Genomic DNA, 14,799 nt, shown 5'->3' with positions numbered 1-14,799 from the left:
CCTTTAAATGCTTTGTTAAGCAGAGGTCTGACGGCCCCCTCCCCAGCCGTGACTCCTCTACCCTCTTCCTCCGGCTCTCTCTGGGACACTTTGAATAGAACCAGCATGGTCTCCTGGTTTCCTACTGGGGTAGGGACCGTGGGAAGGTAGGGAATCAGGGCATGCTGTGGTACAGAGGTGAAAGGCAGACAAGCCCTCGTTCTCAGTCACCACCTTCACAGCCCAGGAACATATCCTGCACGCACCCAGGAGCAGCAGCATAGGTACAGAAGATAACCTCGGAGGGACATGAAATGCTACTTTTAAAAGAGATATGGTGGAGGGAACTATATTTTTCCTAAGAACTTAAATGCCTTTTCCAAAATATTAGCAGTGGCTGAATTGGATGACACATTCGAGTGTGCCTTATAATGTTCTTGCATATTTTCTCTAAAATTGGAGTTATTTCTATATACAAATTTTAGAATTCGGGGCTGGGGGAGAAAAGGAAGGGGGATGGAGAAGGAAGCAGAGAGTGGACTAAAAGGTCACAGAAAGCCCGACTTCAATCACAACCTGAACTGGTGCCTAAGGCAAGAGCTGGGTCCCAGTTACTCAGTCCTACTGCGGTGGCAGAAAACCCCTTTCCAGTGTCACACTGGACACAGCGAGTCCGAAGGAGATGGGGAAGGAGAGGCAAAGAAGAAACTTATTTTCAAGTGCAGTCGATGAACGCCCCTTCAACTTGAACACAATTCCCTGATGATGCTCCCAGAGGTTGCCCCGCCCCGCAGGCCGACACTGCCCCGTGCGGTGACTCACGAGGGGCTGTTTAAATGACAGGGAGGACCCAGAAGGCCCTCACTCATGCTGCAGTCTTGAGCCGGTCCGGTCCTCCGCCTCCTCTCCTCGCCGCCTCCTTCTTATTGACCCGGCAGCCTCGTGGAGCTGCTGGTAAGTGGGTGCCCGCCCACCCCCCATCCCGGCCGCGCCCCACATCCCGGTTGACGATAGGATCCCGAGACTCTACAAGGAGCAGGGCTGGCGCGTGCCTGGGATGCTCTGAGGACCTGGACTGGTCCAGCCCGCGCAGGAGCTGGGTGAGCCGGTCCTAGTGTCTAGCTGTGAATCTTGATGCCCTGTTTCGCTTTCCTTGACTTTATGGTCTGTGAAGTGAGCCTGGAGTGCAGCGGGGAGAGCTTTTGACCTGCAGGAAATTGGTTGAAAGTTAACTGAAGCACCCGGTTTACCTACTCCGGGAGACCAGATCCACAAGGGCAGGAGTTTCTCTAAGGTTCTGGCTGTTGGAACCTGTATCATTTCCATTGAGCCTACAGAGGTAGCCACTTAAAGGGGACTCTGCATATAGATCTGTCCAGGATGGTGAACTCACAAGGTTTCTGCCTGGGAGAAATCGGCCCTCTACTTGTGGTAGATTTACAGTGTTACATTTATACTGCTGGACTCAGGCGGATATGCAGTCTCTAGTCAGGAGTGCCAATTTGGAACCCAGTTGAAGTTTTAAGTGTCCAGGTTCTAACTCTGTGTGTAGCTTAGATGATCCCATTCTGATCATCTAGATGTGTCACAGGGTCCAGGGCTGATGCCTTTGGGAGGGAGATGCTGGAGGTAGGTTTGTGATAAGAATCAGGTGTCTCGCTGGTCGTGGTGGCGCACGCCTTTAATCCCAGCATTTAGGAGGCAGAGGCAGGCAGATTTCTGAGTTCAAGGCCAGCCTGGTCTACAAAGTGAGTTCCAGGACAGCCAGGGCTATACAGAGAAACCCTGTCTCGAAAAACCAAGAAAAAAAATCAGGTGTCGGTATGTATGTATGTATGTATGTATGTATGTATGTATGTATGTATGTTTATTTGTATGTATTTTGGTGCTGAGGATCAAACTCAGGATCTCAAGCATGCTAAACAAGCAGTCTACTACTTAGCTATAACCACAGCTGACTAGGTGAGTTTGTTTTGTTTGGTTTTAAGACAGGGTCCCACTATGTAGACCAGGCTGGCCCCAAACTCACAGAGATCCTCTTACCCTACTTCCCAAGTGCTAGGATTAAAGGCATATACTACCACGCACAAACTGGGTGGGTTTTAATCTCACCCCTTATCTGTGTCTCTGCCCAAAATGAAGAGGAGTGAGCTGTGGAAAAGGAGAGCCTTCGGGACCCTCCAACCTGAGCGGCTCTACCTTTAGGGCCAAATGCACTACCCTAGGGCAGACCGTGACTGCTGAGATAACACAAGAACTCAAGGTGCTGAGCATTGCCTGCCAGGGATTTCTAGCTGGCACTACCCATTGCAGGCAGCTCTCGGATGTGTGGGTGTCCCTGCTCTGTGACTTGGAAATTCCTTAAGCAGGTCTCTTTTTCTGCATCGCCTGAACATCTGGAGTAGATTCAGGACCAGACAGTTCAATTTGCCTGTGGTCATGAGTCAGCTGCTGGGCTCAGCAACAACTGTGACAGGGAAGGCATGTTGAGAGGGTCGTGGCCAGGAAGAGCTCTGAGAAGACCCCACAGCAAGTATAGGAAGGTTCCTCCCGGGGCTTGGGGACACTACCCAGATTAGCTCTGTCAATGGAGGATGTGAAGCCTGAAGTGGAAGTAGATCCAGATGTGCAGAGATGAGAGAGAGAGATGGGAGACGCACTGCCCAGGGCTTGTCCTGCCAGCGAACACGCCAAGGCTGTGATTACAGATGACAATTTGCCTCCCTGCCTCCAGACTTCAGAAGAACCCCTGAAGCTGCAGGTTCCAGTGCCTGCCTCGGCTGTGGAGCACGGGGCTAAACAGAGACCATACCATTTCCCTCTCAGACCTAAGGTGCTCCACTGAGAAGTGGTCTCTGTAGACTGAGTTTCAAAAGAGACTCTGGCTTCTTATGAAAGTCCCCACTTCAGACACAACTCCTGCTGTTGTGCTGGGCAGTTACAACTCTTATAGCTCTTGGAAGCAAATTACAGCCCTGCTCTGGCCTCTGCAGGAAGCCGGGCTAGGCTTGCCCCAGGCTTGGGAGGGTTCCCACAGAGGGCCTGGGGAGGGGCTGCTCTTTTCTTATTTTAAAAAGCAAAACAAGGATTTTTGAAGGCCCCGGGGAGGATGAGGCTGTGAAGGTCCTGTCCAGGGATTTAAGGGTGCTTTGTGTCTGGAGTAGAGAAGTCCCAAGTCATGGGCTGTGTTTTCCAGGCTCAACCCTCCTGGTGCCCCTCCCCCCACCCCCTCTGAACCTTCTCTCCCTTCTTCCAGCTTACTCCCGTGACGCTAAACAACACACCATCAGGGCAGCCTCAGAGGATAAAGTTGCCTGCAGAATGAGTTGGGGGCCCAACTTGGGTGTAGCTAATAATGCTGGGTAGGTGGAGGGTGATTACATGAGCCAATCAGGCTAGGGGAGGGGCAAGGCTGGCTCCTCCCCCTCCCCCCACCTACTGCCTGAGACATAGCTCTGTAGTAGCGTTATGATGAGGTTCAGAGGTCCACCAGGCCCTTGAGTCTTCAAGTTGCCTGTGTGACCCCTCCTCTCTCAGGACCCATCAATTTCTGATCTACAAAACAGCCAAATGGTCCAGGGAGATGACTTCAAAAGGGTCTTGTACCCGTGGTGTCCTGGACTCCATAAACTGTATCTGGGAGCAGCTTATAGGCTCAAGTAGAGCTATCTGCAAATTGCAGTTGAGAGAGGCAAACTCAGAGATGCACCTAGAGGTGAAGCAGCCGTCAGCCTCCTGTTTTCCCATTGCTTCTCTGTTCTTGGTGGGAAATGACACAGGATGTGACCAAGGGTTCCCGGGTAGTCTGGATCACATGTGAGGTACTTCTGAGTGTGGTCTGTGGACACTTGAATAGGGAGTCCCTACTGTGTGTGAGTCTAACCCTCAGCCCAACCTAGAAGTTAGGAGTTCTGTGGGTGGAGCCTCCAGAGAGCCAATTTTGCTCAACAACAAAGCAGTAATAATAGCCCCTTGCTTTTATGGAAAGCCACTTTGTTCCCAGAACCAGTCTCCGTATATTGCATGCATTAGGTCACTTCACAGACCCAGCAGCGGTGCTAAGACATCAGATCTAGTCAACAAGGTTCTCAGACCAGTGTGCGTGTGTGTGTGTGTGTGTGTGTGTGTGTGTGTGTGTGTAAGAGAGAGTTTATATCTGTTAGTGTTGTATGTGTGAGAGAGTTTATATGTATGTGAGTGTGTGTGTGAGTGTGTGTATGATAGAGTGTATGTGTCTGTGTGTGAGTGTATGAGTGTCTGTGTGAGTGTGCGTGTGTGTGTGTGTGTGAGAGAGAGTTTGTATGTGTTGTTGTGTGTGTATGTATGTATGTATGAGAAAGTTTATGTGTATGTGAGTATGTATGATAGATCATGTGTGAGTGTCTGTGTGTGTGTGAGTGTCTGTGTGTGAGTGGGTGAGAGTTTGTATGTATTAGTGTGTGTATGTGTGTGAGAGAGAGTTTATGTCTACATGAGCATGTATGTGTATGATAGAGTATGTGTGAGTGTCTGTGTGAATGTGTGTGAGTGTGAATGTGTGTGAGTTTGTATGTGTTAATGTGTGTATGTGAGAGAGTGCAAGTGTATGTGAGTATGTGTGATAGATCATGTGTGAGTGTCTGTGTGTGTGTGTGAGAGAGAAACAAGATGTAGACACTGAGGTCTGAATTCCATCTGTGTTTAGCCTCTCTGACCTCACTTCTCTTTGACTGTGCCCCAAGGAGCAGCCAAGATGGGGACAGTCCTAGGTGGGAGTGGGGAGGCAGTACCAAGCCTGGCCTCTCTTGGGTGGCCTGGGGTCCATCTCACTTGAGAAGAGGCCTTGCTTAGGAAGCCATTCTTGGAGTGTCACAGGTATGGGGGGAGATCTTCTTTGAGGGTCTTAGTTCTCTCAGATGCACTGGGAAGGGCAGGAGAGGCCATTTAAGCTCCTCGGGTCTTGGTCTGTGTGAAGATAGAACGATTAACTCATGGGATTTCCCTGCCAGGGAAACGTTTTAAGCAAGCAGGCTTGAGGAAGTGTGGTTTTCAAGCCTTGGCGTGCAAGTGAGGCCTAGCCAGGTGGCTCTTCGTGAGGGAGAGAGGATGGGAGAAAGGTGAGCCTTCCCCCCAGCTTCCCTTGCCTCCAGCTGAAGCACCCTAGTGCTATAAGGGCATCGGAAGCGTTTACGGAAGGGAAAACCGAGGCAGGCAGAATTCACCTAAACTCAGGTTGTTAATGTCAAGGCCAGAGTAGAGTAAGGGTCTCTCTCCATGGCCCTCTCAAGAGTCTCGGTGGCATTGAAATGAGGAGTCTCTTTCCAGGGAACACTGTTTAGTTAACATGAATGATGGGACTAATCCAAGAGAGCCCCAGCTCCCAACCAGCAAAGCCCAGGGCTTCAAGGCTAATTACCCATTCACCTGTGAGTCACAGGGTGTTTCTGCAAAGAGACCCACAGCCGGAGCCCTTGTTCAAGCGTTTCCACTCTTGGGGAGGGGCCGCGTCCACGTCCAGGGGAGCCATCTGTCCTTCTGTCTCTCTGCCAGTTCTCTGACTGTGTGGATATGACTGTCGCCAGGTGTGCCCTCTCCCCAGCGGTTGGTTGCCATGATTGAGGACGCTACTCTATGCCTTGAGGAGAAAGCTATAATTAGGGCAGCTTTGAGGGCCTTTTACTGCCATTGTCACGGCTACCAAGCGGCCCTGGGCAGCGTGGGCTATTATGCCACCCTATGCCGGCTCTGGAGGCTGAGGGCCGTGGCCTGCAGCACTGCCAGGAGTTCAAGGCCTCATCCCAGGGCTGCTTTGGGTGCTCCCTCCTTGCAGAACTGGAGCACCTTTGTGGTGCTCCTCCCCGTGGTCAGGAGCAGGCAGGGGTGGGGGTGGGGCACCAGCTGCAAAGACCACTGGAAAACAGGAAACAGCTGCATGCAGCATTGGGTGGGCTCAGCAGACAGGGAGGATTTATAAAAAGATGTTGGGGAATTATTACAATATTTGTTGTGCTGAGTGTGGTCCATTTTAGACTACAATGCCTGTTCCCATGGGGAGTTATCACTTTGGTCTTCCACACCCCCAACCCCTACCCCCCCACCCCATGCTTCAAAGTGCCCTGCCAGAACTCAGAATCTTCACAGGGCTGGCCTGATACCCCTGTGTAGCTGGGAGATGGTGCTCAAGGGAGCTCCTTCTTACAGGAAGAGACAACAGGTGATGGGCACGGAATCGCTCTCCATCACTTGGGCTTTGACGTCATCCTCGGAACTGAGCAAATTAGCATTTATGAAAAATAAGGATTTCAGACAGCACCAGGAGCAGCGGAGCCTCAGCCAGGGGTGCTGTCTCGTACACACCTATCGAGGGGATGGATGCGAGTCCTGACTGCTCAGTCTCACTGGGACTCATCTCATTACTTTAAAAGTGCTCAGCTGTGTTTGAACTCGGAGCTTGCTGCCTCTGGGAGACTGTGCACGCCAAGCGTGCACTGAACTCTGCAATACCCTGACCCTGGCCCGCTAGTGCTGGCCTCTGGATCTGTGTTGCATCATTATCCCATGGTGGTTTTTCACCCTCTGGAAAGGTCTCTGGATTCTCTGTTGATTCTCCTGACTATTCATCTGCAGCACCTAAGGATGCTCAGGTCTCTTTGCCCTCTCACCATCTTCTAGGAGCTCTTTGAGAAACCAGTTTGTCATTGGCCTTCAAGTTCAGAGTAGAGCTGAGCAGGACACAGAAGGATGTGGCCTGGCCAGGGGAGTGTAGAGTCAGGCTGTCACCTCCCTGCCCCCACGCTTCATATCACATTAGCTTCTGTATCATGGTTGTTTCTTTGTTACCACCAATCAGAAGCCTTACATTTTGGACATGGAGCCATTTTTTCCCCCTGGGCTCTCCTTGCGTGCATGTGTTTTTCCGGGATGTGCCCTTCCTTGTACCTGTGGGATGCACACATGGAGGCCAGAGGTCAACTTCAGCGGTCTTCCTCGTTGTATACCACCTTGGTTTTTGAGATAAAGTCTCTCATGGAACCTAGAACTCTTCCACTCAGCTAGGTCAGCTGGCTAGCTAGCAAGCTCCCAGGATCCACCTGTCACCCAACACTGGAGCCACCAAACTCTCTGTGCCCAGACTCTTTTTTTTTTTCCACCTCAACTTTGGGGGCGGGAGCAAGGTCTCACTCTGTAACTCAGGCTAGCCTCATACTTGCAAGAATCCTCTTGCCTCAGCCTCACAAGTAATCATTACAGTCACAAGCCCGCTATGCCTGACTCTGCATGGCTGTTTTCTCTGCATCTGGACCTGACTCGCTGTTTAAATGTGGTCCTCGGCTTTGCCTGTCTCCTGTTCTTTTGCCACGGGACTGGAGTGGTGGGCATGGTGCTCTTTTCTCTTCCTCCACAGTTATATATACTTAGGCAAGTCCTTCATGAATGCGCAACAGGCCAGGGCTAAGAAGGGCTATGAATAAATGAAAAGCTGAGGTGTGGGTGGGTGGGAGACAGGTAGAGTCTCTGAGCTGCTTGTTTGTCAGGGGATAGAGGAGGGGTGAAAAGAGCCCAGGCAGGGTTGAAGGACCAGGCTCAGGACCCCATGATCTCAGGGTAGCTAGAGAAGGTGTAGAGTGCCCCATCCCCAGTGGGTGCCTTGACTGCCTGCTGACCCCCTGCCTTTACTCGGCAACTTCACCCCTTATGCGAGGGACTGCACACCACTCAAAGTCCTCACCTCACAGCCTGGAGACTCGAACCTTAAGACTAAGGCCTCAGTTTTTCTGCTTCCTGCTTCCCTATAAAATCACGAGAGGTGGCAACTCCGTAGGGCCTGGGTGTTACTCAGGCTCAATTGTGGGCAGAGATCATGAACACTCATGCCTGTACATAGAAATCCTTCGTCCCTTGACTGAGAATGCCAGACTAAAGACATGTTGAGGACTTCCTGTCTTTGGGGACCTATGAGTGCATGCTATGGGTAATCCTGGAACAGGGCCATGCACTGATATAGCCACGCGCAGGATGCCTTGGAGTCTATTTTCCTGTCTAACCCACATGACAGCCTCAAGAGAGAAGAGTCGTCTTAGCAGATGAGGAAGCTGAAGACAGAGACCTGAGGACTCTCATTCAAGGCCAAACATTACCTTAAATATCCACATAGGGAACAATGCCCGCGGTTCTGTATTTATCGTTGCCGTAGGTGACTTCACACGCCAGGTCTTCTGTGTTTTCAGCTCCTTTGTCTGAGGAGACAGCTGGACTCATTTATACCCTTCAGCTTAAAGTGTGTCTACGTTTTCAGCTACTTACTCCAGGCCACCCAGTGTCTCTTTGTGGGAACCGGGACTCACGCCACAAGTCACACCCTTGGCATCGGCTGAGGCCCTGTCACCTCTTCCAGACAGACAGAGCGTGGTGCAGACAGTGGCTTCTTATTGGAGGATGGCTTGGATTTAATCCAGAGGAAGCACATATGGACAGGGTGGTGATGGTGGCCATGGGCTGGTGGGGAGGGCAAGAGAGGGGTACAGAGAGATATTTGTTTGTCCTCACTGTCCCCTCCCTTGTTTGTCCTTCACTGCCCCTCCCTTTAGCCTGAACATCTTCCCATGTGCTGAGAGCTAGAGGAGGTATAAGACCCAGTTCTTCAGGGAGCATCATTGAAGAAGGGACAGAGAGATTGTAAGAGACACACATAGGGGGGTTCACTACAACTGTGGCTGCCTGCATAAGACTTGCCCTGCATTAAGCCAGACAACATTCCAGCATGCATGGGGGAGGGGCTTATGAGCTATGAGCCTCTACCCCTAGCTGAGCAGCTACTTGAAAACTGGTGGTGCTAAGGGAGAGACAGGAAGTTTTATTTAACAGTGTGGCCCCTGGTAGGTAGACTATGCTCCAGTGGGTGGAGCATACATGCACCCATGTGTATATGACAGCACAAATAGGACTCAGTGAATACACACACACACACACACACACACATGTATATATACATTAACACACATATACATAAGTATATACATATATACATGCACACACACATACATATATGACATGAATTGGGATGGAGTGGGTGGAGAGGTAAGGGTAGATCCTGGAGGGATTTGGAGGAGGGGTGGAGGGCTGGAGGGAGGAGTGAGTATGATTGAAATACAATGTACACATTTATTAAATTCTCAGACTTAATTAAAATTTATTTTTAAAGATACAGCTTTTAATCTTAGCAACCCATAGGATTGTAAGGTTAACACACTTATAAAGCTTGCTAACTAGGGAAGGAGACAGATAGATGTCACCTAAGGCTGGCTGCTTCATGGCAATAGAAGGGGTTAGGGCTATCACTCGTACAAGGGGGTGACTAGTACCCATTGATGAAATCTAGAAAACTTCTTAATGATGGCGGGACTTGAACTTGACCTAGAAGCATGGGGAAGACTTGAATGAACTTGCAGAGCCTTCCAGGCGAGGCGATTGCTTGGGCAGAAGTAGGAAGGGGCTCTCTGGCCAAAAGTAGAGAGAGCTTTGAGTTAGGTGCATGAAGGTGGGGCTCGAAGCTGCGATGGAAGCAGAAGGTTGTGGGTAGGTGAGGTAACGGTGACTCACATCTCTCTCTGCTCACACAGGCCATGCCGCTGAAACATTATCTCCTTTTGCTGGTGAGCTGCCAGGCCTGGGCTGCAGGTTTGGCCTACTATGGCTGCCCCAGCGAATGTACCTGTTCCCGGGCCTCCCAGGTAGAGTGCACAGGGGCACAAATTGTGGCGATGCCTTCCCCTCTGCCCTGGAATGCTATGAGCCTGCAGATCCTTAACACACACATCACCGAACTCCCCGAGGACAAGTTCCTCAACATTTCAGCCCTCATCGCCCTGAAGATGGAGAAGAACGAGCTGGCCAACATCATGCCAGGTGCCTTCCGCAATCTGGGCTCGCTGCGTCACCTCAGCCTTGCCAACAACAAACTAAAGAACCTGCCCGTTAGGCTCTTCCAGGATGTGAACAATCTGGAGACCCTCCTGCTGTCCAATAACCAGCTGGTGCAGATCCAGCCGGCCCAGTTCTCCCAGTTTAGTAATCTTAAGGAACTCCAGTTGTATGGCAACAATCTGGAATACATCCCCGAAGGAGTCTTTGACCACCTGGTAGGTCTCACCAAACTCAACCTGGGCAACAACGGCTTCACCCACCTATCCCCTAGGGTCTTTCAGCATCTGGGCAACCTCCAGGTGCTTCGGCTATATGAGAACAGGCTTTCAGACATCCCCATGGGCACTTTTGATGCACTTGGCAACCTCCAGGAGCTGGCCCTCCAAGAGAACCAGATTGGCACCCTCTCCCCTGGCTTGTTCCACAATAACCGTAACCTCCAGAGACTGTATCTATCCAACAACCACATCTCACATCTGCCCCCTGGCATCTTCATGCAGCTGCCCCACCTTAACAAGCTCACACTCTTTGGGAATTCCCTGAAGGAGCTTTCCCCGGGGGTCTTTGGGCCCATGCCCAACCTGAGGGAGCTTTGGCTCTACAACAATCACATTACCTCCCTCCCTGACAATGCCTTCAGCCACCTGAACCAGTTGCAGGTTCTGATTCTTAGTCACAACCAGCTCAGTTACATCTCCCCAGGAGCCTTCAATGGGCTGACGAATCTCCGAGAACTGTCCCTCCACACCAATGCTCTACAGGACCTGGATGGGAATGTCTTCCGATCACTGGCCAACCTGAGGAACGTCTCACTCCAGAATAACCGCCTTCGACAGCTCCCTGGCAGCATCTTCGCCAACGTCAATGGTCTCATGACCATCCAACTGCAGAACAACAATCTAGAGAACTTGCCTCTGGGCATCTTTGATCACTTAGGGAACCTGTGTGAGCTTCGTCTCTATGACAACCCCTGGAGATGTGACTCAAACATCCTCCCACTTCATGACTGGCTCATTCTCAACAGAGCCAGGTTGGGGACAGACACTCTTCCAGTGTGTTCCAGTCCAGCCAGTGTCCGAGGCCAGTCCCTTGTCATCATCAATGTCAATTTCCCTGGACCCAGTGTCCAGGGCCCAGAAACCCCTGAAGTATCTAGCTACCCAGATACATCCAGCTATCCTGACAGCACATCCATTTCTTCTACCACAGAGATCACCAGGTCTACCGATGATGACTACACCGATCTAAACACCATCGAACCCATTGATGACCGCAATACATGGGGCATGACTGATGCCCAGAGTGGGCTGGCCATTGCTGCCATTGTGATTGGCATCATAGCTTTGGCCTGTTCCCTCGCTGCCTGTATCTGCTGCTGCTGCTGCAAAAAGAGGAGCCAGGCAGTCCTGATGCAGATGAAGGCTCCCAATGAGTGCTAGGGAGGCAAGCTCGAACAGGGTGGGGGAAGGAGGAGGTCAGAGGATCCGAGAAGGTGATCATTCAACTTCCAAACCTGGGGCCACATAACCAGGCCCTGGTGGCCCCAGGGGAAATGTGCCCCATCTTGTCCTGTGCCCCTGAATCTTCTATAGAGAAGCAGGTGTTTCAGGACCTTTTACTCCCAGAGAAATCTAATTGGTCATTAAAAAAAAAAAAAAGCAAGCAAGCAAGAAACCAATCAACCAAGGGGTTTCTCGGTCAGTGCCTAGGCAACTTTCTGAGGGGCCCTCTGCCAAATCCTCACTTCTTTCAAGAACAAGCTTCCCCGTGCCCAGCCCCTCCCAACCTCTGTAGACTTAATGATGACAAGGCCTGCTCACATGGTGAGATAGTTCTCTGCTGGCACAGCTGTGCCTCAAAGTATTATAGATGCTGCTTTCTTTTTTTTCCCCTCTCGCTTCTCCTTTTTGTGCCACGGCTTGACTCTGTCTCTTCCAGTGAGAGGTCCCCCTTTTGTTTATCTGCTGCTGAAGACAGACTATATTCTCTCTCCGAGAGGGTTTGAATCTTTTAGCTCACTGCACTGGCTTTGGAGGGTGTTCTGCAAGACAGGAAGACATCTGTGCCATCTGATCCAAGGCAGTGTTATTGTCAGCATCTGCTGTGCCAAGCTCAGCCTTTCAGAGGAGCATGTTTAAAGCCTCAAGCTTTCCTTCAAAGAGCCTGGCCCTTGATGGTATAGAATCATGCCAAATGGCTAAGTTCTCAAAACACAAAAATCAGCTCACTGAAAGTGGCTGAAGAATGTGACCCGCTGCCTGGGGTCCTTGCACACCCTGCTGCCTTTGCCTCTTCTGATTTTGTATTGAAGCATCACACACATACCCGTGTGATTGGCATGATACCAAGAAATGGTATTGTAGTGACTCCCCACTCCAAGCTTGTTCTGGGGGACTTTCTGGGGATGCTGGAGAGTTTCTAGCTTCCCCATGGTCTGGGGAAGGATTCTTACAACCTCCCCTACCTCTCCATGGGAAGGAAGCCTTTGCATAGGCCCAGCTGTTAGGAGTAAAAGAGATGTAGGTGCAGTCAGGACAAAAAGCAGCCACGCTGGCCAGACCAGAAGCATAGAAACGACAGTGGCCTGTGCAAGCACTTCTTCCCTGACAGTGAGCCCCGTGTTGCTCATTGGCAGCCCCTCTACTAATCCTTTTATGGGCATTCTAGGCCTGTATCTGTTTCTAATTTTTGTTCCCCACTTGGGGGGAAGCAAAATTGCTAAGAGATGAGATCTTCCAGCTGAACGACCAAGTGTAATGGAAACCAGGAATCAGTCTATACTGTGGTCAAATTCTCCATCAGCATTAGTCAGCTGTAGCTAGAGTGCAGCGTGTTTACAGACAGCAGATATCGGGGCACGCTGGAAGGTCACACGAGGGTATGGGGTGCTCTGCAGAACTTTCTGCCTGGGGTCTGGTTGTGAACTGAGTGGTTTAGTTTAGAGTTTTCTCTTTGGGTGACAGTCACACTATATCTGCCTTAGCTCTGTTTCCTGCTACAAACTATTTCTGCACATTAAACAGTTCTGATAAGACAACACAGCTTTCTCAGGACGACTAATACACCAATCCATGCAGAAGTAAAAGCTTCAAAATAAGCAGACATGGTGGGTCATGTCTTTAGTGAGTTCAAGAGTAGCCTGTCTACAGAGCAAGTTCCAGGATGGCCAGGGCTATGCAGAAAGACCCTCCCTCAAAAACAACACAGGAAACAAAGAATTTCAGGTTTCTCTGTAAGTGAGGGAAAGACCCCAGCTAAGCACAGGGATTTGTGAAGTGACTCTATCTCCAACCTGAGGTGACACTCATAAGGCAAATCAGAAACCCCTCTGGGTCTTGGCAATGTGGAACTTACACTATGTCCAGGTCCCCGACAGAATACTTCATAAGGAACGCTTGTGAGAACCAACACACTCGATGGCCCAGGGAAGCTGATGTTGGTCAAAAGACATCATCTTTCCAAGGCCAATCTGGGTCGTCAAAGTGTTTGTAAAGTATCTCTAGCAACTGGCACACACGAACCAAAGTTGTCTCCAGCCCCAGAGTGAGTGTGAGCTTGGTTCTGCTGGCTGTGGCTTGCTGGTAGGTCCTGGGGCGAAGAGAAGGAGCTGGGCCTGCTTTACAGCAGATGGAAGCTTGACACAGTACCGTGCTCCCAGAACTATCAGGCGCTCCTTGTGAGCTATGCCCATCCTCAGTGGGCTAAGGATAGAGAGAGGTAGCATCCATAGTATCCAGTGTCCCCTGCCAATCATAACCTGGAAACACAGGCTACATCTGACATTGACCATGGCAGTGGTGTACCTCACTGGCTCAAAGGCTGGCCTGAGGACAGCTGTCCTCTAATGACATGCCCAGGAGCTCCCAGGCAGTGAGCGAAGGCACAGTTCCTCAAAATCACATTTTCTAGTCAGGGAGAGAGTTGGCAGAACACTGGGTGGAGGGTCCTTTCCAATAAGGTAATCCATTTTGCTCAGTTCTTGGGCTGGAAAAAGCTCTGTGGTCCCTAGAAGTCTGTGATAGGGTGCAGAGTTCAATCCACTCGCCTCATCTGTTCAGTGCTTTCTAGACTGCCATCCCAGCCTTGTGCAGAGTGGGGAGAACAGTTGACTCTAGAAGGCTAATAAAGGCCAACCAGAACTAGCATGGTAAAGATGTTCAGGGCCTGGGTGTCCTTCAAAGCTCTTCCCCTAACCCTCTTGGCACCTTAGGAAACTAGTTCCACCATTATCTTTTGTGAGTCTTTTCTGCACAGTGCCCAACTTACAATCCCTGTAGAGGCTTCATGGGCTGTCTAGGGCTTTCATCAGGAGACTGTAGGAAACAGCTCGCAGTACAGTTACAGCTGGCTTCTTGGAGCATCTCACCCACAGCCATACAGTTTCCACAGGCATCGAGATGGTGGAATGGAAGTGTGGAAGCCGGTTCCAGCCTTGGGAGAGCATGAAGAACAGAATGATAACATGAGTCAGGAAGCAGGCCTTGCATGTGTCCTAGACTTAGCTATAAACTACTTAAAGATCTGTCCCCAGACTCCGAAGTCAGAGCCAGATCTGGCTGTGGAAGAGAATCTGGCTGTTGATGATTGCAGGAGGGAAGCCATTAGTGTTGTCTGAGAGAGTGTGCAGCAGGTAACTTCCATGTGGAGCCCCACCGAGTCAGGGCCCTTCTCCTAAGGAGAGATTGTTCTTGCCTCCCACTGTCTTTGCTCTGCCTTCTAGAACAATCATGCTTGACTTACTAGACAGTCTCCGCAAGTAGTCCCAGTTGCTTGGCAGTGCATTTAGAGATTTCTAGGCTCCCAGGGTTCTGTAGAATGTGAGCCCTGCTGGGCAGGTTTAGGGGAATCTGTCCTTTGCTAGATGCGGCTTGTAACAGATTTGGTGTACAGGATCAACAATAAACGGTATACAAAGGG

At 50.6% G+C, this 14,799-nt stretch overlaps 1 protein-coding gene across 1 annotated transcript; it reads left to right on the top strand.

Annotated features, from left to right (window-relative positions):
• The first annotated feature begins 846 nt into the window (after positions 1-846).
• Lrrc15 (leucine rich repeat containing 15) lies at positions 847-14,799 on the top strand. The gene is made up of 2 exons (NM_028973.2): positions 847-933; positions 9,579-14,799. The coding sequence occupies exon 2, from the start codon at positions 9,582-9,584 to the stop codon at positions 11,319-11,321; it is 1,740 nt and encodes a 579-aa protein (NP_083249.1). The 5' UTR covers positions 847-933; positions 9,579-9,581; the 3' UTR covers positions 11,322-14,799.

This window comes from Mus musculus, chromosome 16 (genome assembly GCF_000001635.26).
Source record: "Mus musculus strain C57BL/6J chromosome 16, GRCm38.p6 C57BL/6J".
Classification (NCBI taxonomy): domain Eukaryota; kingdom Metazoa; phylum Chordata; class Mammalia; order Rodentia; family Muridae; genus Mus; species Mus musculus.
The sequence above is the reverse complement of the archived record's forward strand: the minus strand, read 5'-3'. Positions and strand labels throughout refer to the sequence as shown.

What these genes read in the sequence shown, in the direction of transcription:
- Lrrc15 (NM_028973.2), top strand. Translation starts at nt 9,582, where the DNA reads ATGCCGCTGAAACATTATCTCCTTTTGCTGGTGAGCTGCCAGGCCTGG.